The sequence below is a fragment of the Melanerpes formicivorus genome, unplaced genomic scaffold (genome assembly GCF_026170545.1).
Source record: "Melanerpes formicivorus ecotype bairdi unplaced genomic scaffold, bMelFor1.0.p_v2 SCAF_26, whole genome shotgun sequence".
Lineage (NCBI taxonomy): Eukaryota > Metazoa > Chordata > Aves > Piciformes > Picidae > Melanerpes > Melanerpes formicivorus.
Window position 1 is genome coordinate 625,142 of NW_027142378.1, and position 23,248 is coordinate 648,389.

The 23,248-nt window shown below is 59.1% G+C and overlaps 1 protein-coding gene across 1 annotated transcript in view; it reads right to left on the reverse strand.

The window, feature by feature from the left end:
• Positions 1-8,260: 8,260 nt before the first annotated feature.
• KHDRBS2 (KH RNA binding domain containing, signal transduction associated 2) overlaps positions 8,261-23,248 on the reverse strand; it is a 73,340-nt gene continuing 58,352 nt past the window's right edge. Inside the window, 2 exon segments of the mRNA XM_068153425.1 lie at positions 8,261-10,561; positions 14,489-14,547. Coding sequence (XP_068009526.1) covers positions 10,464-10,561; positions 14,489-14,547 — 157 coding nt within the window. The 3' untranslated portion in view covers positions 8,261-10,463.

Here is a 23,248-nt window from a genome sequence, read left to right on the forward strand (position 1 = left end):
AGCATCACTTAAAGCTTGAATGTCACAGCAGATTGGCTGCTCTGTCCCCCTGCCTCCTCTGGCAGCTGCGGCGCGGGCACTGCTCAGATGAGGGCCACTTAACCTCCCCAAGTGGCGTTTGGAGGGGCACTGAGTGGCTTTGAATCTGCAGTGACTGATGGAACCGACACAGAAGGCACCCAGGAAGGAGAGAAGCTCCCCCCCCCCGGTTAGCAGTTCCACATAAGCCCAGTGTAATGTTTGTCATGAAGCCAGCCCTGAGCACCTGGGGGAGAGCAGAGGGCACCCCTGGCCCTGAGCAGCTGGGGGAGAGCAGAGGGCACCCCTGGCCCTGAGCAGCTGGGGGAGAGCAGAGAGCATCCCTGGCCTTGAGCAGATGGGGGAGAGCAGAGGGCATCCCTGGCCCTGAGCAGCTGGGGGAGAGCAGAGAGCACCCCTGGCCCTGAGCAGCTGGGGGAGAGCAGAGAGCACCCCTGGCCCTGAGCAGCTGGGGGAGAGCAGAGGGCATCCCTGGCCCTGAGCACCTGGGGGAGAGCAGAGGGCATCCCTGGCCCTGAGCAGCTGGGGGAGAGCAGAGAGCATCCCTGGCCCTGAGCACCTGGGGGAGAGCAGAGAGCACCCCTGGCCCTGAGCAGCTAGGGGAGAGCAGAGAGCATCCCTGGCCCTGAGCAGCTGGGGGAGAGCAGAGAGCATCCCTGGCCCTGAGCACCTGGGGGAGAGCAGAGAGCATCCCTGGCCCTGAGCAGCTGGGGGAGAGCAGAGAGCATCCCTGGCCCTGAGCAGCTGGGGGAGAGCAGAGAGCACCCCTGGCCCTGAGCACCTGGGGGAGAGCAGAGAGCACCCCTGTCCCTGAGCAGCTGGGGGAGAGCAGAGAGCATCCCTGGCCCTGAGCAGCTGGGGGAGAGCAGAGAGCATCCCTGGCCCTGAGCACCTGGGGGAGAGCAGAGAGCATCCCTGGCCCTGAGCAGCTGGGGGAGAGCAGAGGGCATCCCTGGCCCTGAGCAGCTGGGGGAGAGCAGAGAGCACCCCTGGCCCTGAGCACCTGGGGGAGAGCAGAGAGCATCCCTGGCCCTGAGCAGCTGGGGGAGAGCAGAGGGCACCCCTGGCCCTGAGCAGCTGGGGGAGAGCAGAGAGCATCCCTGGCCCTGAGCAGCTGGGGGAGAGCAGAGGGCACCCCTGGCCCTGAGCAGCTGGGGGAGAGCAGAGAGCACCCCTGTCCCTGAGCAGCTGGGGGAGAGCAGAGAGCACCCCTGGCTGGGGCTGTTGTGTTAAGCAGAGCTAAAGGCAGTGCTTAGGTGTCTGGGAAGTGCTCTCCCTCCAGCTACAGCAGGGCTGGGAGCTGCAGCTGAGTGCCAGTCACCCACAGCCCCTCTGAACCTGCTGCCTCTTGCCCTTCACTGGTTTCCAGACCAACTTCTGCCCCAGGCAGCCCAGGCATGTGGCAGGAGCTGGGTGACTGCTGCAGAGGGAGCTGCAGCTGAGCAGCTGCTCTCCTGCAGTCTCCTCACCCTGCCACTTCCAGGAGCTTTTGTGGCTTGGGAGAAGGAAAGCCAAGGCAGGCATTAACTGGAGGCAGCAGCTGGCAGCTGAGAGTGCTTCCAGTGCAACCCATTTGTGGTTTGCAGGGTCAGTGGCAGTAGCCAGGAACGCTCTTGGCTCTGCCCCACTGCAACAGGGCTGCGTTCCAGCCACCTCGTGGTGGGCTGCAGCACCTCTCTCTGGAGACAGGCTGGCAGAGCTGGGGCTCTTCAGCCTGGGCAAGAGAAGGCTGCAGGGGCTCCAGGGAAGGACTTCTTGCAAGGGCTGGGAGTGACAGGATGAGGGGCAGTGGAGTGCAGCTGGAAGAGGGCAGATTGCGACGTGGCACTCTGGGACATGCTTTAGTGGCCACAGTGATCTCAGGCTGAAGGTTGGACCTAAGGATCTTGCAGCTATCCTCCCAACCCAAAGGATTCTGTGATTCCATGAACTGTGCTAGTGGATAAAGAAAAGATGACGGACATAGAAAGGGAAAAATGAGGGACAAAGATGCCCTTGCTTGCAGGACAGCTTCTCCCTGTGTGCCCAGCCGAGCTGGGAGGTGTGAAGCTGGTGGCAGCAGCGTGCAGGGCTGCCTCGGGAAGCTGAAACCCCCGGCTGGCAGGGGGAAGCTGCTGGCGCAGCACTGCTGCCTGCTGCTCTGCTCCCTGGCAGAGTCTGCAAGGCAAACTTGCTGCGAGGAGATCCCCAGCCGGCAGCCCTGCTTACAGAACGTCCTGTTGGAGCTCTCTGCAGTGCTGCCTGCTTGCCAGCCCCCCCTGCCGCAGGAGGTTGTTGGAGGGCACCTTCCAGTCACAGCGAGGAGCAGCCCGCGCCCCACACACAGCCGGAGCGGCGCGCTGCTGCCGCGCAGAGGCTCTGGGGAGCTCCTCTCTTTCCCCGGCAGTCCTGATGGCATCATTATGCTGTCAGCAGGAGAAGCTTGGATGCAAATTGGCTATTTTTGTGCTGTTGAGTGGGTGCCAGCATCGCTGGCTGTGCCTTGCTGCAGTGAGGTGTCAGTCCCCAGCTCCTGGTGCTCAGCTTGCGTTCGTGGATGCCAGGGGGGCATCGGATCTGGGAGAGCAGCAGCAGCAGCACTTGGTGGCTTCTCCAGCTCCAGCCCTCTCCTCAGAAAGGGTTGGGGACATCAGCATTCTCTTGAGGTGGGGACAAGAAGGAAATAGCACCAAAGGATGCAAATCTTATCCACCTAGAGAACAGGGCTGGGGAGGAGCAGCTGAGGGAGCTGGGGGTGTTGAGTGTGGAGAAGAGGAGGCTGAGGGAGACCTCCTTGCTCTCTCCAGCTCCCTGAGAGGAGGCTGCAGGGAGCTGGGGGTGTTGAGTGTGGAGAAGAGGAGGCTGAGGGAGACCTCCTTGCTCTCTCCAGCTCCCTGAGAGGAGGCTGCAGGGAGCTGGGGGTGTTCAGTGTGGAGAAGAGGAGGCTGAGGGAGCCCTCATTGCTCTCTGCAGCTCCCTGAGAGGAGGCTGGACTCGGTATCTTCCCTTGGTATGAGCTGATGGAATGAGAGGAAATGGTCTGGAACTGTGCCAGGGGAGGGTTAGGTTGGAGGGGAGGAAAAATTTCTTTGCTGCAAGAGTGGTCAGGGACTGGCAGAGGCTGCCCAGGGAGGTGGTGGAGTCCCCATCCCTGGAGGGGCTCCAGAAAGCTGTGGCCATGGCAGCTGGGGCCTTTAGAGGCCATGGTGGGGTTGGGCTGGCTGATCTCAGAGGGCTTTGCCAACCCAAAGAGTTCTGTGGTTCTGTGGGAGGTGCAGACTGCAGTGGGCTCTGTGTGCACAGGATGATGTCTGAGCACGCTGAGCAATGTGCACACTGGGAGCCACCTTCACCAGCTCCAAAAGAAAAATGCATCCAAGGCTCTTTAAGAGACATTTCCATGCAGAGTGCCTCATCCTCGGCTAAAAACAGCACAGCAGCTCCAGGTGATGACAAAGCTGTCTGCAAAAGCAGCCTACAGGCTTCTAGCTCCCAGCTGCTGCTTTCCCCCTTGGAGCAGCTCTTTACCCCTCAAGCTGTTTCCAGGAAGATGCTCAAGGCCTGAAACACTTCAGGTGAAAGGGATCAGAAGCAGCTCTGGAGGCAGCTGTGGGCTGGATTTTCCAGATCAGCCTCCCAGCTGAGGAAAGCTCTGGGCTGAGCAGTTTAACATCTGACCTAAAATAACAGCAGGAACAGCAGCAACAAGGGAGGCAACACCGAGGGGGGAAGGAACCCCAGCAAAGGATGAGTGATGCACAGCTGCTTGCTACCTCCTGACTGAGTGGAACCACAGAAGGGTAGGGGTTAGAAGGTGCCTCTGGAGCTCACCCACTCCAAGCCCCTGCCAGGGCAGGGCACACAGAACACAGCCAGCTGGGGCTGCAAAGCCTCCAGAGAAGGAGACTCCACAGCCTCTCTGGGCAGCCTGCTCCAGGGCTCAGCACCCTCACACCAAGGAACTTTCTCCTCCTGCTGAGGTGGAACCTCCTGGCTTCCAGCTGGTGGCCACTGCCCCTTGTCCTGTCCCAGGACACCACTGACCAGAGCCTGGCCCCTTCTTGCCCCCCACCCCTCAGATATTTACAGGCATTGCTCAGATCCCCTCTCAGCCTTCTCCTCTCCAGGCTCTCAGCCCCAGGGCTCTCAGCCTTTCCTCACAGCAGAGATGCTCCAGGCCCTTCAGCATCCTCACAGCCTCCCCTGGACTGTCTTCAGTAGATCCCTGGCCCTTCTGAACCAGGCAGAGATCTGCCCCTCCTAGCCAGCTCCCTCCAGTTCATACACAGAGCATGGTGGTATGGAACACCCCTCAGAGGATGGAACATCCCTTTAGCTGTTCAGCTGTTCCTGGCCATGTTCCCTCACTGCTGGCTGGCAGAGCATGGGAAGCTGAAGCATCCTTCACTTAGGACAGTGGCTGTTCAGCAGCAACTGAAACCTCAGTGTGGCACCAACAGCATCGTCACACTAAATGCAGAGCACAGCACTTAGGAGCTGCTAGGAGCAAATGAACTCTCTCCCAGCCAAAACCAGGGCAGAGCTGCTGAGAGTCACAGGATGGGTTTGGCTGGAAGGGACCTTCAAGATCCTCCAGCATCCTGCCATGGGCAGGGACCCCTCCCACCAGCCCAGGCCGCTCAAGGCCTTGTCCAGCCTGGGCTGTGTAAGCAGGAGGAGGGTTGTGAAGGACCTGAGCCCAGCAGCAGGTGTGGAGGCTCTGCTCAGGCTCTGGAACTGCAGGCAGGATGCACAGGCAGGCCAGGAGAGCAGCAGCAGTTTTATTGGGTGTGCTCTTACAATCCTTGTCACAGGGCAGGGGGGGCCTTGGGCCACTTCCAGTTCTTGGTTCATGTCTTCTCCAGAGGGCCCTGCTGGCAGGACACTGAACTCCTCTGTTCCTCTGGATGATGAGGCTGTAATGAGCCAGCCTGACCTTTCCCAGGGCAGTACTTCACACTGCTCTGCACTGCAGCTTTGATCCTCTGCATTAAAACCTCAGCACCTGGAGAAAGAGAATGGAGAAGGATCCAGTCAGGACACAGCACATCCAGCAGGAGCAGAGCAGAGCCATGCATGGTGCAGCTCAAGGCCCACAACAGGCATGGACTCAACAGAGCTGCAGCACTGCTCTCCACTCCCAACAAGGAGCTGCAAGGATGCTCACTGAAATCTGACAACTCACAGCCTCAGGCTGAGGAGTCCTGGTTGGACTCAGGGACCATAGAGGTCTGCTCTGTGAGCCTGTGCAAAGTCTCTGGTCACTCACACTCCACTCATCCTCTGGGCACACAGTCACAGAATGCCAGCTTGGAAGGCACCACAGGGATCAGCTGTGCCAACCTCCAAAGCAGAAGGCACAGCAGTGAGCTTGGGTGTAAGCTTGAGAGCAGCCACAGTGCCAGGAGTAGGATAGGATAGGATAGGATAGGGTAGGATAGGATAGGATAGGATAGGATAGGATAGGATAGGGTAGGATAGGATAGGATAGGATAGGATAGGATAGACCAGACCAGGTTGGAAAAGACCTCTGAGATCATCAAGTCCAACCTATCACCCAACACCATCTAATCAACTAAACCATGGCACCAAGTGCCTCATCCAGGCTCTTCCTAAACACCTCCAGGGATGGTGACTCCACCACCTCCCTGAGCAGCACATTCCAATGGCCAATCTCTCTTGCTGGGAAGAACTTCTTCCTAACATCCAGCCTAAACCTCCCCTGGCACAGCTTGAGACTGTGTCCTCTTCTTCTGGTGCTGCTTGCCTGGGAGAAGAGACCAACCCCCACCTGGCTACAACCTCCCTTCAGGGAGTTGGAGAGAGCTAGAAGGTCTCCCCTGAGCCTCCTCTTCTCCAGGCTAAGCAACCCCAGCTCCCTCAGCCTCTCCTCACAGGGCTGTGCTCCAGACCCCTCCCCAGCTTTCTTGCCCTTCTCTGGACACCTTCCAGCAACTCAACATCTTGCCTAACCTGAGGGGCCCAGAACTGGACACAGGACTCAAGGTGTGGCCTAAGCAGTGCTGAGCACAGGGCACAATGACCTCCCTGCTCCTGCTGGCCACACTGTTCCTGATGCAGGCCAGGATGCCATTGGCCTTCTTGGCCACCTGGGCACACTGCAGGCTCATGTTCAGCCTACTCTCAACCAGCACCCCCAGGTCCCTCTCTGCCTGGCTGCTCTCAGCCACTCTGACCCCAGCCTGTAGCACTGCCTGGGGTTGTTGTGGCCAATGTGCAGACCCTGGCACTTGGATGTGTTAAAGGAGGGACAGGCAAGGCCACACATTGCCTGGATGAACCTCAGAGTCACAGAATGCCAGGTTGGAAGGGACCCCAGGGAACAGCTCTGCCAAGCTGAGTGGTTGGCAGCTGCTTGTGGCCCAGCCAAATGTCCCTGTGCAGGGTGTGCCAGAAGCAGGCTGTGGGGCTGCAGCCAGAGCCTACAGACAGGCAGTGGCTCTGCAGCCTGGCTCAGTGCACACAGACACAGGGCAAGAGCCACCACCTCCTCCACCAGCTGTGTCTGTAGAGATCCTTACTCAGTCACTGATGCTTCTGCTGCCCAGTTCCTCCTGCAGGGAGTCTGTCTGTCTCTCCCCAGGGAGCTCCAAGGGAAGCTGTAAGCAATACAGCAGCAGTCAGCACAGAAAGGCAGCAGTCACCCAGCACAGAGCTGCTGTCTGCAGCCACCCACAGCAGCACTGACAGGAGCACTCACTTGCTGGGCATCCATCTGATGTTCCTCTCAGCTCCTCTCAGCCAGGAGCAGCTGCCTCATCCTGGGAAGCAGTCCTGGGGCACACCAGGAAGTGCTCTGCACCTGGCAAGGGAGGCTTGGTCAGAGCTGCCATGAGAAATGGGTGAGGAAATCCAATGGGCTCCAACCCAAGGCTCTGCAGGGCCAGCACAGGACCTTTGCTCTGGCCACCATGCCCAGGGACACCTCCCACCAGCCCAGGTTGCTCAGGACCTCATCCAGCCTGGCCTTGAGCACCCCCAGGCAGGAGGCAGCCACAGCCTCCCTGGGCAGCCTGTGCCAGAGTCTCAGCACCCTGGCACTGAACAACTTCTTCCTCAGCTCCAGCCTGACCCTGCTCTGCCTCAGCTCCAAACCATTCCCCCTTGGCCTGTCCCAGACCCCCTCAGGAGAAGTTCCTCTGAAGCCCTCCTGCAGAATCCCTTCAGGTGTTCCATGCCCTGACACAAACTGCAGCCAGACAAACACCAGAGCTCACCTGGGGGGATGGAGACCACTGTAAGGCCAGGTGCTGGCACATCCCAGGGAGGATGGCAATGGCAGGTGCAGGGCTCAGGGCTGTGCAGGGTCCCACTGAGCTGCTGCCAGCAGTGCTGCAGGCTCTCCTGGGACAGCACTCAGAAGTTACAGCTCCCCTCCAGGGCTCCACAACCCTGCAACCAAGACAAAGCTGGGTGGACATCTTCCCTGGGGAGCACAGAATGAGTTGTCACATCCATATGGCACCTTGGCCTGGATCAGGGCTGGTGTGGCCAGCAGCACTTCTTCCTAACATCCAGCCTAAACCTCCCCTGGCACAGCTTCAGACTGTGTCCTCTTGTTCTGGTGCTGGGTGCCTGGCAGAAGAGACCAACCCCCACCTGGCTACAACCTCCCTTCAGGGAGTTGCAGACAGCAAGAAGGTCTCCCCTGAGCCTCCTCTTCTCCAGGCTAAGCAACCCCAGCTCCCTCAGCCTCTCCTCACAGGGCTGTGCTCCAGACCCCTCCCCAGCTTTCTTGCCCTTCTCTGGACACCTTCCAGCCCCTCAACATCTTTCCTAACCTGAGGGGCCCAGAACTGGACACAGGACTCAAGGTGTGGCCTAAGCAGTGCTGAGCACAGGGCACAATGACCTCCCTGCTCCTGCTGGCCACACTCTTCCTGATGCAGGCCAGGATGCCCTTGGCCTTCTTGGCCACCTGGGCACACTGCAGGCTCATGTTCAGCCTGCTCTCAACCAGCACCCCCAGGTGCCTTTCTCCCTGGCTGCTCTCAGCCACTCTGACCCCAGCCTGTAGCACTGCCTGGGATTGGTGTGGCCAATGTGTAGAACCTGGCACTTGGATGTGTTCAATCTCATGTCTCTGTGCCAGTCCAGAGGCAGGGCCAAACCAAAGCAGGCCATGAGCAGCACCCCCCTCAAGCCTGACCCCCCTCAGAGCTCACCTGGCAGCTCCCAGCAGATCTGCTGCTCAGCTCTGCGGCGCTCCAGCCCCTGCAAGAGTGAGAGAGGAGAGAGTGAGTGAGAGCCTGCGGGCAGCAGCACCGCACAGGACAGCACACAGCTCAGCTACTGCAGACCAGCCAGCATGCAACTGCAGCTGCAGGGGCTGCTCACACACTGCACTCTGCTCTCAGCAAAAAAAGTAAACCAAGGACACTGACAAAGAGCCTCCTCCCACACACAGGCTGCACCAGAGGTCCAAGTCTTGGCATCCCTACCACCGAGTCTTCCGTGGAGTGGTTGGGCTTGGCTGGCTTGGTTTGCTCGGTTGCTTTCCCTCTTTCATCACAATTTAGGCTCTAGCTTTGTGGTTAGCAAGAGTTGCTTTACTGTTATGGTTAATTTTAGTGCTGGTTTAGTGCCCTGAGGGTTAGGTCTGGTGGCAGAGCTCGGTTGTCACTAGTTAATTGGTTAATTAGCTGGTTTAGCGGCCTGGGCACCTACTTGTTAGCTGTTGGCAGGTTTACTTTTTTAACTACCAGTAGCTTAGTCACTGAGGATATTTAAGACGAGTGGTGCCACTCTGGGTGTTACCTGGTTAGCGTTTAGCCATCCCTCCAGTCCTTAGCCATCAAGTCTGATAGTCTCAAACCAACAGCAGCCCTCAACACTGCCGCCGAGGGCTGGGCTCTAGCGCTGCGAATTACAGACAGAGCTGCTGAGGCGGAGCACCAACAGGGGGCAGGGACACCGATGGTGTGCTGGGGACTACGAGAGATGCAGCCGAGGCACTCTGGCGAGTGAAGACAAGAGAGGTGAGGGCTATGCGATGCTCACATGTCGGATGGGAGATTTAATGCGTGGGGAAGCTCCGAGGTTGAGGGACTGGCGTTTAGACAGGCTAAGGGTGGTAAGTGGTCATCTTACCTCTTTAAACTCCATTACACTCTCAGCAGAGCCATGCTAATGCAGACAAGGCAATCAAGAGTTGGTGTTTAGCAAGATCAAGCTTAAGAGGCTAGTTTAAAATCCATTTATTGTGCTAAAGCATTGGTCTCCATCCCCACCTCGTACAGGAGTGGGTGCTGCCCACGGTTCAGGTCACAGGTTAGGAGGTTAGCTTTTAAGTTCCTTAACAACCAGAAGTGATTAATACAGCTTTTAAAGTCTTACACAAGAAGTAAAGGCAAAGCTTAGAGCAGGCCTGGGTTCCTTTTGCTTGTGTTGTGAGTTTTAGAGAAAAAGCAGTTTTTAGGTAGGTAGGTAGGTAGGCATCTCTTGAAAAGAAAGATAGATAAATGAATCAATCAAAGCAGGCATTTAAAGCTAGAAAACAATCCCAAATTTAGTTGGTTACAAAAGGCTTCAGCTTTATTGACAAGTTATGGCAAACATTTGACAGAGTTATGGTCTCCTATTTAGAGAGGCTTACAGATGGAGCTCGGGGTGAGTTGGTTTCTGTTCACAGATACAGCTTCAGACACTGCACAGCTCAGGTGGCTACAGACAACAGCAGCTGCTTGGCCCCCACCCCCAAACAGCAGGGAAAGTAGAGGGACAAAGTGGGGACCCACAGCTCCATCTAAACTCACAGCTACTCGAGAGACAGGGCAGAACAGCTCAGCTGCAGCTGGCCCGGTGGCTGGCTCAGAGTGGGCACAGCGAGAGAGGAAAAGGGGGGAAAAGGGAGGGAAAGGGGGGAGAAGGAGGTGAAAGGAGGGGGGGGGGGAAAGGGTGGGGGGAAAAAAGGAGAGAAAAAAGAGGGGAAGGAGGGAAAAAGGCAAAATAAAAGGGGGGAAAAGCTAAAAAAAAGGGGGAAAAAGGGAGGAAATGGAAAAAAGGAAGAAAGGGGGAAGAAAAGGGGGGGAGGGGAGGGGAAAGGAAAGGGGAAAAGCAAAGGGGGGAAATTCATCTAGTCCTTCAGCAGCCCTAGAGAAAGCCTGAGCCCCGAGAGGCTGCAGCTCTGAGCAGTGTCATGCTTGGCAGGGTACAGACAGCAATGGTACAAGCAACAGAACAGCATCTGCAGGGGCTCAGACAGTGCTTGCCAGGGGGCTTTGTCTCAGGGGGGGTAAGTCCGTGCTAGAAAATTCTCCTGCTGCCCCTCAGTGCTGTAGGAGAGGCAGGAGCACAGAGGCTAAGAAGGAGCAGTAAGCCCTAGGGTAGAAAAGAAATGGACTATTACTTGTCTTGGTGCTGCTTCTGTGGAGACCACAGGCTATTAATTGTCTTTGAGACGAGGTCACAGGTGAGCAGGACCTTCAATATCTACCATAGGGGTGTTCCCTGTAACCCCCTCTGGCTGACCTTGCAGGTGGTGCCTTTAGGCTGGAACGGGTTGTGGCCCATTCTTCTGGTGCTAAAAACAGAGGAGAGAAAGATTGGTTTGTGAACAGCTCCCCTGGACACAACAGGCTGAGGCCGTGCCAGGGGCTGGCAGCCTTCTCCACGGCCTGGGTGCCAGCTGCAGAGACGGCAAACAGGGCTGGGCTTGGGATCCGCTGCTTTATCCTCCCCTGGAAACTAACCTGGCAAGCTGGCCAGCTCAGGCCCGACAGCACTGACTGCTGCACCTGCAGCAGGGAACGAGGGGCTCTGCAGTCATGGAGTCATCACTGGATGGCCCAGGCTGGAAGGGACCTCAGAGCTCATCGACCCCTCCCCACCACGGGCAGGGTCACCTCTCAGCTAGACTCAGCTGCTCAAGGCTTCGGTCAGCCCTGGAGCTCAGAAGGTGTCTGATGCTGTGAGCTTCTGGCTCTGGAGTTAGGCAGCAAGGTGAGTGGCATCTGGTGCAGCTGGGGTGTGAATAAGGTGAGGAGTTGGGTCATGGAGAGGTGAGAGCTGGGTCTTGGCTGCCCTCTGAGACCACAAGAAAGGAAACAGGGAGAAAAGTGATAGGCAGCCGTGGAGCTTCTGCACTCAGGAACCTGCTCTGCCAGATAGTTTGTGGAATCATAGAACCAGGGAAGAGTTTGGGTTGGTAAAGCCCTCTGGGATCATCCAGTCCAACCATCAACCCAGCACCCCCATAGCCATTAGACCCTGGCCCCAGGTGCCATGGCCACACCTGTCTGGAACACCTCTGCTATGAGGAGAGGCTGAAGGAGCAGGGGAGGAGGAATCCACAACCTCCCTGGGCGACCTGCTCCCGTGCCTCCCAGCCTGTACCAGTGCCTCCTGTCACTGGTGTCTCCCTGTTTCACCTGGGCAGCACTGAAAGCACAGTAAAGGTCACAGTGGTGCCACCTGCCCCAAGCAGGGGCTGACACTTGCTCAGTTGTCTTCTGGTGCAAGGGTCAAGACCGACACACTTAGTGCACTCCTGCCCTGCTCTTCAGTCTACTAAGGCTGCAAAGGCTGGGAGTGCCAGGAGGGGAGATGGAGACTGGAGAAGAAATTTCTAACTGTGAGGCTGGGGAGACCCTGGCACAGGTTGCCCAGGGAGGCTGTGGATGCCTCCTCCCTGGAGGTGTTCAGGCTGGATGAGGCCCTGAGCAACCTGGGGCTGGTGGGAGGTGTCCCTGCCCATGGCAGGGGGTTGGGACTGGCTGATCCTGAAGGTCTCTTCCAAGCCAACCCATTCCATGATTCCATGAACACTCTGCGACCCTGTACTGGAATTTTCCAGCCTTGAATCAAATTCTATCAGAAATGCAAAGAGGGCAACCCCAGGAGTAATTAAAAGGCAGAAGCCCATCAGCAGCTGCTGGGGAACAAAACCTGAGGTGGCAGCAGTGTGTGATGCGCATACCAAGCTCTGGTGTCCTGATGAGCTCACAGCTGAGCTCAGTCCTCACTCCCTGCAGCAGCAGAGACCTCACCACCTCTTCTTCCTGGCGGCTGAGTTCACTTCTGACTGCTGCCCACAGCCCTGGGGCAGTTCTAGTCATCTGTGGCCAGTGACTTTGGAGAGGTAGCCAGGAGGAGGTGCTCAGGTCAGGCAGTGAGGGTCTGCGCAGCACAGAGAATGGCTCCGGCTGCTTTGCCATTTTGCCCCTGGTGCTCTCAGGCAGGCAGCAGCTGCTTGCAATCCTGAATGAGATCATTTTCTTTCCCTGAGGAACAAAACCTCTGCTTCTGGGGTGGTTACTCTGTACAGAGGTGGGGAGAGCTCAGGGCACTGGCGGTGGGCAGTGCGTGGGGTGCAGGACGTTGCCACCTCTGCTGCTTGTCGCACCCTGGGTAATTGTTTCAGACTCTCTGCTGTGGCTTGTTGGCTGCCAGGCTGAGCCAGGAATTCCTGCTTCCCAGGGTGCTCTGAGAGCTGCTGAAGAGCCTGAGCACCAGCAGGGAAGTGCCAGGGATCAGCTGAGGAGGAGCCCCAGCAGAAGGCAGCCCTTTGCCTTCTGGATGAGCACACTGGAAACTGCAGGGAATCTCTGGGGAGAACTCTGTGCTGCCTCTCTGGCAAGCCCCCAGACCTCTCCTGCCATGAGAAGCACGAAGCAATGGAAGCTCTGCCCTACACCAGCTCATCAGTAAGGTCCAGCATTATCCAGGGCAGGAGCTCTCCCCATAAACCCACATGGAGAAGAGTTGTCCTTGTCTTGTGTAAGGGTGGGGAGACAGGGAGGCTGTGGCTGCCCCCTCCCTCCCTGGAGGTGTTCAAGGCCAGGCTGGATGAGGCTGGTGGGAGGTGTCCCTGCCCATGGCAGGGGGGTTGGAACTGCATGGTCTTGAAGGTCTCTTCCAACCCAACCCATTGGAGAAGCCTACAGAATCATTTAGGTTAGAAAAGACCTTCAAGATCATTGAGCCCAACCATCAGCCCTGCTCTACCAAGCCCACCACACACAAACACCTGAAGGCAAGGGTGTAAAGACAGAGCCAGTCTCCTCCCAGTGGTGCCAGAGAGAGTGGGCACACATTCAAGTGTTCCTCTGAGCATCAGGAAACACTTCTGCACTGTAAGTGTAACCAGGCTCTGGCACAGTTGCCCAGGGAGGCTGCAGAGTCTCCCACCCTGGGCATCCTCAAAAGCCAGTTGAAAAACAGCCAGTCTGGGAGAAACAGCTCTGGGGGACTCTGCTTCAACAGCAGAGCTGGACAAGATGACCTCCAGAGATCCCTTCCAACCTCACCCATTCTGTGGCTCTGTGACCAATGCAGAGAGGCACAGATCCTGCAGGGAATTTAACCTGCAGGTCAGGCTGTGTCACTCAGCTGCCAGCGCGAGCTACGAGAGCTCGGAGCTCACTTTCTCCTCAGTGACACCAAGGTGCTGGGCTGGGGACAGCATCTGATGATCTGCCTCCTGTGCAGGAGCCAGGGAAGCAGGGCAGGGCAGGGAGGAGACAAAAAAAGAACTCTGTAGGAATAGAGACTGCTAACCTTGAACTGCCAGGCACAGAGTCACACAGATCTTGGGGTGGGGAAGCCCTCAGAGATCACCCAGCCCAGCCCCACCATGGCCACCAAACCCTGGCCCCAAGTGCCATGGCCACAGCTTTCTGGAACCCCTCCAGGGATGGGGATTCCACCACCTCCCTGGGCAGCCTCTGCCAGTCCCTGACCACTCTTGCACCAAGGAAATTTTTCCTCTCTCCAACCTAAGCCTCCCCTGGCACAATTCCAGCACATTTCCTCTCCTTCTATCACCTGAGCCTAGGGAGCAGAACCCAACCCCCAGCTCCCTGCAGCCTCCTCTCAGGGAGCTGGAGAGAGCAGTGAGGTCTCCCTCAGCCTCCTCTTCTCCACACTCAACACCCCCAGCTCCCTCAGCTGCTCCTCCCCAGCCCTCTTCTCCAGACTCTTCCCCAGCTCTGTAGCCCCTCTGTGGTCCTGCTCCAGCCCCTCAATGCCTGAGCTGCTGGCAATGAAGTCTGAGCATCTCTGCCTGCTCAGGCAAGGTCTCTCCAGTCCCCCCTTGGAGCAGCACTGTGTAAGCTGTGCCCTCCAGGCACTCTTTCCTGCCCAGGTTCCATCATTATTGTGCTGCTCCTGGTTCAGCACAAACTCTCACTGTGATTTAAGGTCTCTCTAATCACAGAGCAGACTCTGCAGGACAAACAGCACCAGGAAATAAATGAGACAATAACAAAGCAGTGGAACAGTCACAGAGTCACAGGATGGTCTGGGTTGGAAGGGACCTTCAAGATCATCCAGCAGCCTGGGCTGGTGGGAGCTGCCCCTGCCTACGGCAGAGGGTTGGAGCAGGGTGGTCTTTCAGGTCCCTTCCAGCCCAGGCCATTCCACATGATCCCACCAGGGGAAGCAATGCCTGAGCCGCCAGCAGCAGCTCTCCTTTGCCCTCGCCCTGGGCTGGGGATGGAGCAGAGCTTACCGTAGCTGCCGAAGGCCTCCTCGCTCGCCCCGGGGCCGTAGTCGTAATAGTCAGGCACGCTGCAAGAGAGCCAGAGAGCCAGGTCACTGCCAGCTCACTGCCAGCTCACACAGGGCCAGGTCACTGCCAGCTCACTGCCAGCTCACTGCCAGCTCACTGCCAGCTCACACAGAGCCAGGTCACTGCCAGCACCGCTGCCAGCTCACTGCCAGGTCACTGACAGCTCACACAGAGCCAGGTCACACAGAGCCAGCTCACTGCCAGCACCACTGCCAGGTCACACAGAGCCAGGTCACTGCCAGCACTGCTGCCAGCTCACTGCCAGCTCACTGCCAGCACTGCTGCCAGCTCACTGCCAGCTCACTGCCAGGTCACACAGAGCCAGCTCACTGCCAGCACCGCTGCCAGCTCACTGCCAGGTCACACAGAGCCAGGTCACTGCCAGCACTGCTGCCAGGTCACACAGAGCCAGGTCACTGCCAGGTCACTGCCAGGTCACTGCCAGCTCACTGCCTGGTCACACAGAGCCAGGTCACTGCCAGCTCACTGCCAGGTCACACAGAGCCAGGTCACTGCCAGGTCACACAGAGCCAGTTCACTGCCAGCTCACTGCCAGGTCACACAGAGCCAGGTCACTGCCAGCACCACTGCCAGGTCACTGCCAGGTCACACAGAGCCAGCTCACTGCCAGCACCGCTGCCAGCTCACTGCCAGGTCACACAGAGCCAGCTCACTGCCAGCACCACTGCCAGCTCACTGCCAGGTCACACAGAGACAGGTCACTGCCAGCTCACTGCCAGCACTGCTGCCAGCACTGCTGCCAGCTCACTGCCAGGTCACACAGAGCCAGCTCACTGCCAGCACCACTGCCAGCACCACTGCCAGCTCACTGCCAGGCCACACAGAGCCAGCTCACTGCCAGCACCACTGCCAGCACCACTGCCAGCTCACTGCCAGGCCACACAGAGCCAGCTCACTGCCAGGTCACACAGAGCCAGCTCACTGCCAGCTCACACAGAGCCAGCTCACTGCCAGTACCACTGCCAGGTCACACAGAGCCAGCTCACTGCCAGCTCACTGCCAAGTCACACAGAGCCAGCTCACTGCCAGCACCGCTGCCAGCTCACACAGAGCCAGGTCACTGCCAGTACCACTGCCAGGTCACACAGAGCCAGCTCACTGCCAGCACCGCTGCCAGGTCATACAGAGCCAGCTCACTGCCAGTACCGCTGCCAGGTCACACAGAGCCAGCTCACTGCCAGCACCGCTGCCAGGTCATACAGAGCCAGCTCACTGCCAGCTCACTGCCAGGCCACACAGAGCCAGCTCACTGCCAGGTCACACAGAGCCAGCTCACTGCCAGGTCACACAGAGCCAGCTCACTGCCAGCTCACTGCCAAGTCACACAGAGCCAGCTCACTGCCAGCACCGCTGCCAGCTCACACAGAGCCAGCTCACTGCCAGCACCGCTGCCAGGTCACACAGAGCCAGCTCACTGCCAGCTCACTGCCAGCTCACACAGAGCCAGCTCACTGCCAGCACCGCTGCCAGGTCACACAGAGCCAGCTCACTGCCAGCTCACTGCCAAGTCACACAGAGCCAGCTCACTGCCAGCACCGCTGCCAGCTCACACAGAGCCAGCTCACTGCCAGTACCACTGCCAGGTCACACAGAGCCAGCTCACTGCCAGCACCGCTGCCAGGTCATACAGAGCCAGCTCACTGCCAGCTCACTGCCAGGTCACACAGAGCCAGCTCACTGCCAGTACCACTGCCAGGTCACACAGAGCCAGGTCACTGCCAACACCACTGCCAGGTCACTGCCAGGTCACACAGAGCCAGCTCACTGCCAGCACCGCTGCCAGGTCATACAGAGCCAGCACCACTGCCAGCTCACTGCCAGGTCACACAGAGCCAGCTCACTGCCAGTACCACTGCCAGGTCACACAGAGCCAGGTCACTGCCAACACCACTGCCAGGTCACTGCCAGGTCACACAGAGCCAGCTCACTGCCAGCACCGCTGCCAGCTCACTGCCAGGTCACACAGAGCCAGCTCACTGCCAGCACCACTGCCAGCTCACTGCCAGGTCACACAGAGACAGGTCACTGCCAGCTCACTGCCAGCTCACACAGAGCCAGCTCACTGCCAGTACCACTGCCAAGTCACACAGAGCCAGCTCACTGCCAGCTCACTGCCAAGTCACACAGAGCCAGCTCACTGCCAGCACCGCTGCCAGCTCACACAGAGCCAGGTCACTGCCAGTACCACTGCCAGGTCACACAGAGCCAGCTCACTGCCAGCACCGCTGCCAGGTCATACAGAGCCAGCTCACTGCCAGTACCGCTGCCAGGTCACACAGAGCCAGCTCACTGCCAGCACCGCTGCCAGGTCATACAGAGCCAGCTCACTGCCAGCTCACTGCCAGGCCACACAGAGCCAGCTCACTGCCAGGTCACACAGAGCCAGCTCACTGCCAGGTCACACAGAGCCAGCTCACTGCCAGCTCACTGCCAAGTCACACAGAGCCAGCTCACTGCCAGCACCGCTGCCAGCTCACACAGAGCCAGCTCACTGCCAGCACCGCTGCCAGGTCACACAGAGCCAGCTCACTGCCAGCTCACTGCCAGCTCACACAGAGCCAGCTCACTGCCAGCACCGCTGCCAGGTCACACAGAGCCAGCTCACTGCCAGCTCACTGCCAAGTCACACAGAGCCAGCTCACTGCCAGCACCGCTGCCAGCTCACACAGAGCCAGCTCACTGCCAGTACCACTGCCAGGTCACACAGAGCCAGCTCACTGCCAGCACCGCTGCCAGGTCATACAGAGCCAGCTCACTGCCAGCTCACTGCCAGGTCACACAGAGCCAGCTCACTGCCAGTACCACTGCCAGGTCACACAGAGCCAGGTCACTGCCAACACCACTGCCAGGTCACTGCCAGGTCACACAGAGCCAGCTCACTGCCAGCACCGCTGCCAGGTCATACAGAGCCAGCACCACTGCCAGCTCACTGCCAGGTCACACAGAGCCAGCTCACTGCCAGTACCACTGCCAGGTCACACAGAGCCAGGTCACTGCCAACACCACTGCCAGGTCACTGCCAGGTCACACAGAGCCAGCTCACTGCCAGCACCGCTGCCAGCTCACTGCCAGGTCACACAGAGCCAGCTCACTGCCAGCACCACTGCCAGCTCACTGCCAGGTCACACAGAGACAGGTCACTGCCAGCTCACTGCCAGCTCACTGCCAGCACTGCTGCCAGCTCACACAGAGCCAGCTCACTGCCAGCTCACTGCCAGGTCACACAGAGCCAGCTCACTGCCAGCACCACTGCCAGCACCACTGCCAGCTCACTGCCAGGCCACACAGAGCCAGCTCACTGCCAGCACCACTGCCAGCACCACTGCCAGCTCACTGCCAGGCCACACAGAGCCAGCTCACTGCCAGGTCACACAGAGCCAGCTCACTGCCAGCTCACTGCCAAGTCACACAGAGCCAGCTCACTGCCAGCACCGCTGCCAGCTCACACAGAGCCAGCTCACTGCCAGTACCACTGCCAGGTCACACAGAGCCAGCTCACTGCCAGTACTGCTGCCAGGTCACACAGAGCCAGCTCACTGCCAGCACCGCTGCCAGGTCATACAGAGCCAGCTCACTGCCAGTACCGCTGCCAGGTCACACAGAGCCAGCTCACTGCCAGCACCGCTGCCAGCTCACACAGAGCCAGCTCACTGCCAGTACCACTGCCAGGTCACACAGAGCCAGCTCACTGCCAGCTCACTGCCAAGTCACACAGAGCCAGCTCACTGCCAGCACCGCTGCCAGGTCACACAGAGCCAGCTCACTGCCAGCTCACTGCCAAGTCACACAGAGCCAGCTCACTGCCAGCACCGCTGCCAGCTCACACAGAGCCAGCTCACTGCCAGTACCACTGCCAGGTCACACAGAGCCAGCTCACTGCCAGCACCGCTGCCAGGTCATACAGAGCCAGCTCACTGCCAGCTCACTGCCAGGCCACACAGAGCCAGCTCACTGCCAGGTCACACAGAGCCAGCTCACTGCCAGGTCACACAGAGCCAGCTCACTGCCAGCTCACTGCCAAGTCACACAGAGCCAGCTCACTGCCAGCACCGCTGCCAGCTCACACAGAGCCAGCTCACTGCCAGCACCGCTGCCAGGTCACACAGAGCCAGCTCACTGCCAGCTCACTGCCAGCTCACACAGAGCCAGCTCACTGCCAGCACCGCTGCCAGGTCACACAGAGCCAGCTCACTGCCAGCTCACTGCCAAGTCACACAGAGCCAGCTCACTGCCAGCACCGCTGCCAGCTCACACAGAGCCAGCTCACTGCCAGTACCACTGCCAGGTCACACAGAGCCAGCTCACTGCCAGCACCGCTGCCAGGTCATACAGAGCCAGCTCACTGCCAGCTCACTGCCAGGTCACACAGAGCCAGCTCACTGCCAGTACCACTGCCAGGTCACACAGAGCCAGGTCACTGCCAACACCACTGCCAGGTCACTGCCAGGTCACACAGAGCCAGCTCACTGCCAGCACCGCTGCCAGGTCATACAGAGCCAGCACCACTGCCAGCTCACTGCCAGGTCACACAGAGCCAGCTCACTGCCAGTACCACTGCCAGGTCACACAGAGCCAGGTCACTGCCAACACCACTGCCAGGTCACTGCCAGGTCACACAGAGCCAGCTCACTGCCAGCACCGCTGCCAGCTCACTGCCAGGTCACACAGAGCCAGCTCACTGCCAGCACCACTGCCAGCTCACTGCCAGGTCACACAGAGACAGGTCACTGCCAGCTCACTGCCAGCTCACTGCCAGCACTGCTGCCAGCTCACACAGAGCCAGCTCACTGCCAGCTCACTGCCAGGTCACACAGAGCCAGCTCACTGCCAGCACCACTGCCAGCACCACTGCCAGCTCACTGCCAGGCCACACAGAGCCAGCTCACTGCCAGCACCACTGCCAGCACCACTGCCAGCTCACTGCCAGGCCACACAGAGCCAGCTCACTGCCAGGTCACACAGAGCCAGCTCACTGCCAGCTCACTGCCAAGTCACACAGAGCCAGCTCACTGCCAGCACCGCTGCCAGCTCACACAGAGCCAGCTCACTGCCAGTACCACTGCCAGGTCACACAGAGCCAGCTCACTGCCAGTACTGCTGCCAGGTCACACAGAGCCAGCTCACTGCCAGCACCGCTGCCAGGTCATACAGAGCCAGCTCACTGCCAGTACCGCTGCCAGGTCACACAGAGCCAGCTCACTGCCAGCACCGCTGCCAGCTCACACAGAGCCAGCTCACTGCCAGTACCACTGCCAGGTCACACAGAGCCAGCTCACTGCCAGCTCACTGCCAAGTCACACAGAGCCAGCTCACTGCCAGCACCGCTGCCAGCTCACACAGAGCCAGCTCACTGCCAGTACCACTGCCAGGTCACACAGAGCCAGCTCACTGCCAGCACTGCTGCCAGGTCACACAGAGCCAGCTCACTGCCAGCACCGCTGCCAGGTCATACAGAGCCAGCTCACTGCCAGTACCGCTGCCAGGTCACACAGAGCCAGCTCACTGCCAGCTCACTGCCAGGTCACACAGAGCCAGCTCACTGCCAGCACCGCTGCCAGGTCATACAGAGCCAGCTCACTGCCAGCACCGCTGCCAGGTCATACAGAGCCAGCTCACTGCCAGCTCACTGCCAGGTCACACAGAGCCAGCTCACTGCCAGCACCACTGCCAGCACCACTGCCAGCTCACTGCCAGGTCACACAGAGCCAGCTCACTGCCAGTACCACTGCCAGGTCACACAGAGCCAGCTCACTGCCAGCACCACTGCCAGCACCACTGCCAGCTCACTGCCAGGTCACACAGAGCTAGCTCACTGGCAGCACCGCTGCCAGGTCACACAGAGCCAGCTCACTGCCAGCACCGCTGCCAGGTCACACAGAGACAGGCCACTGCCAGCACCACTGCCAGCACCACTGCAGCACCACTGCCAGGTCACACAGAGCCTGGTCACTGCCAGCACCACTGCCAGGTCACACAGAACCAGGTCACTCAGCAGCCCCAGGCTCAGCCTTTCCTCCTCACAGAGATGCTCCAGGCCCTTCAGCATCCTTACAGCCCTTTGCCAGACCCTCTCCAGCAGTTCCCTGTCCCTCTTGAACTGGGGCCTCCAGAACTGGACACAGTATTGCAGCCTGTGCTGGTGCAGAGGTTGCTCCTGCCCAGGGGCAGGGCTCTGCCCTTGCTTTGGTTCAACCTCCTGAGGTGAGGCCACTCTGTGAGCCACGCTGCTTACCCAAGAGCAACCCCCCGAATCCTCCTCCTGCCCCCTGGCTGCAGTGACTGCAAACCTTCCCTCCCTCCTGCAGCAAAGGGCAGCACCAGTGCTGAGCACACCCAGTGCTGCTGGCACCTGGCTGCACCTGCAAGAGGCCTTCAGAGAGCTGAAGTCCCTTTGCGTGGCGGCCAGCCCTGGGAGGAAGCCATCAGCCAAGCACCCTGCACACAGACACGGTGCTGCTCTCACCGAGGGCTTCTCAGCCTGCCCCCGGGCAGGGCGGGGATGAGGAGCTGAGGAAGGCTCCATCCCGCAGCGCTAATTGCAGACAAGGCCATTAGCTGTCATTAGCATTCATTACTTTCAAGTGTCATTTCCCGGAGCACCAGGACCCACCTGGAGGCAGCAGCAAAGCATCCTGCAGGGCAGAGAACATTAGCTGCCGAGCAGCGGCTCAGCTCCGGCTCTTCAGCACCGGCAGGCTTCTGAGACAGGTCTTGATGGGCCAGGACAGGCTTTGGAACCACCTACAGGCTTATTAGTAACCCTCTCCAGACCTCTTCAGCAGCCTTCTGCAGACCTCTTCAGCAGCCTTCTCCACATGCCACTCGGGGCAGATTGTGTGTGCACAGGACCATGGCTCTTACAAGTGGCTTAATGACTTTGGTGTCTCACACAGCTCTGGTATCACTTCTCTAGCCATGTGGCACTTTCCCCCCCTCCCTGGAGGTGTTCCAGGCCAGGCTGGATGAGGCCTTGAGCAGCCTGGGCTGGTGGGAGGTGTCCCTGCCCATGGCAGGGGCTGGAGCTGGATGGTCTTGGAGGTCCCTTCCAAGGCATTCTGTGATTCCATGCAAGGTGTGCTCCTGTCCCCGCTCCTGTTGTGGAGGCCAGAGCCTCCTGTTGATCTCCATGATCCTACCCTCAAAGAGGAGCACAGCTTCCCTACACCTGTGATGTCTCCTCATGCAGGCAAAGCCAGGTCAGTCCCAAAGAGAGCAAACACCAGTGATGTTTCCTCATGTGGGAGCTCAGATGCCCTCCAGCCTGGCTCACCTGCTGCTGCTGTGCCATAGAAAGGCTCAAGCTCAGAGGCTCCATCTCTAAGCAGCAGCCTTGAAGGCTTTTAACCTCTCAAGAACCGGGACTGCTCCAGGCTGACAGCAGCTGAGCAGGACTGAGCTTTGCCTGTCAGCCCTCCCAGCTCCTGCTGCCCAGGCAGTGCAGGATGGTGCTGCAGGGGGGGTAAGCAGAGGAGCATGGGCAGAGGGGTGAAGGCTGAAGCCACAGGCTCCTGGGCGGACAAAGCTGCTGGGGCAGGCTGGTGGTGCTGCTCTGAGGTCTGTGGTGTCAGGGACAGCAAATCACAGCACTGACAGCCTGTGCTGGCCCTTGGCCAGCCCCTGCCTGCACACAGGTAGCAACATTGCCAGCTGGTTCCCTGGCAGCTTCTGGGATACCAGGCAGCAGAAGGCTGTGAGACTGAAGATCTTCCTGTAGCCTCAGGTCCTCTGGGTGGATCTGTTCCTTTCCCCCTCTCTGTTCTTCCTTTCCCCCTCTCTGTTCTTCCTTTCCCCCTCTCTGTTCTTCCTTTCCCCCTCTCTGTTCTTCCTTTCCCCCTCTCTGTTCTTCCTTTCTCCCTCTCTGTTCTTCCTTTCTCCCTCTCTGTTCTTTGCTTTGCCTGGCTGAGAGCTGCATCTCGTTTGCCCCCAGCTGGGCAGCACATGGTGTGCTTGCAGACCTCCCAGGGGCTCACCAAAGCCAGAGCTGGAAGGGCCAAGAGAAGCTTCATCTGCTTTGAGCACTGCTGGCACCTGCATCTGCACAGTGCTCTGTGGAGATGGCCTGAAGCTGTGCCAGGGCAGGGTGAGGCTGGAGATGAGGAGGGATTTTTTTGCTGCCAGAGTGGTCAGGGACTGGCAGTGGCTGCCCAGGGAGGTGGTGGAGTCCCCATCCCTGGAGGTGTTCCTGGCCATGGCCCTTGGGGCCAGGTTTTGGTGGCCATGGTGGGGTTGGGTTGGTGGCTGGGCTGGGTGATCTTGGAGGCCTTTGCCAACCCAAACAGTTCCATGATTCCATTATCTCACTCCTTCTCCACAACTCCATTCCCATCTGCTTTTCCCATCCACACAGACTAATGAGCCAGCATTTCAGAAGCAAGAAGGGGCCAGGCTCTGCTCAGTGGTGTCCTGGGACAGGACATGGGGTGAGGGCTGCAAGCTGGAGCAGAGGAGGTGCCATGGGAACAGAAGGAGAAACTTTGTCCCTGTGAGGGTGCTGAGCCCTGGAGCAGGCTGCCCAGAGAGGTTGTGGAGTCTCCTTCTCTGGAGGCTTTGCAGCCCCAGCTGGCTGTGTTCTGGGTGCCCTGCCCTGGGTGCCCTCTCTGGCAGGGGGTAGGACTGGGTGAGCTCCAGAGGTCCCTTCCAACCCCTAATGTTCTGTGATTCTGTGGTTTAGATACTGGG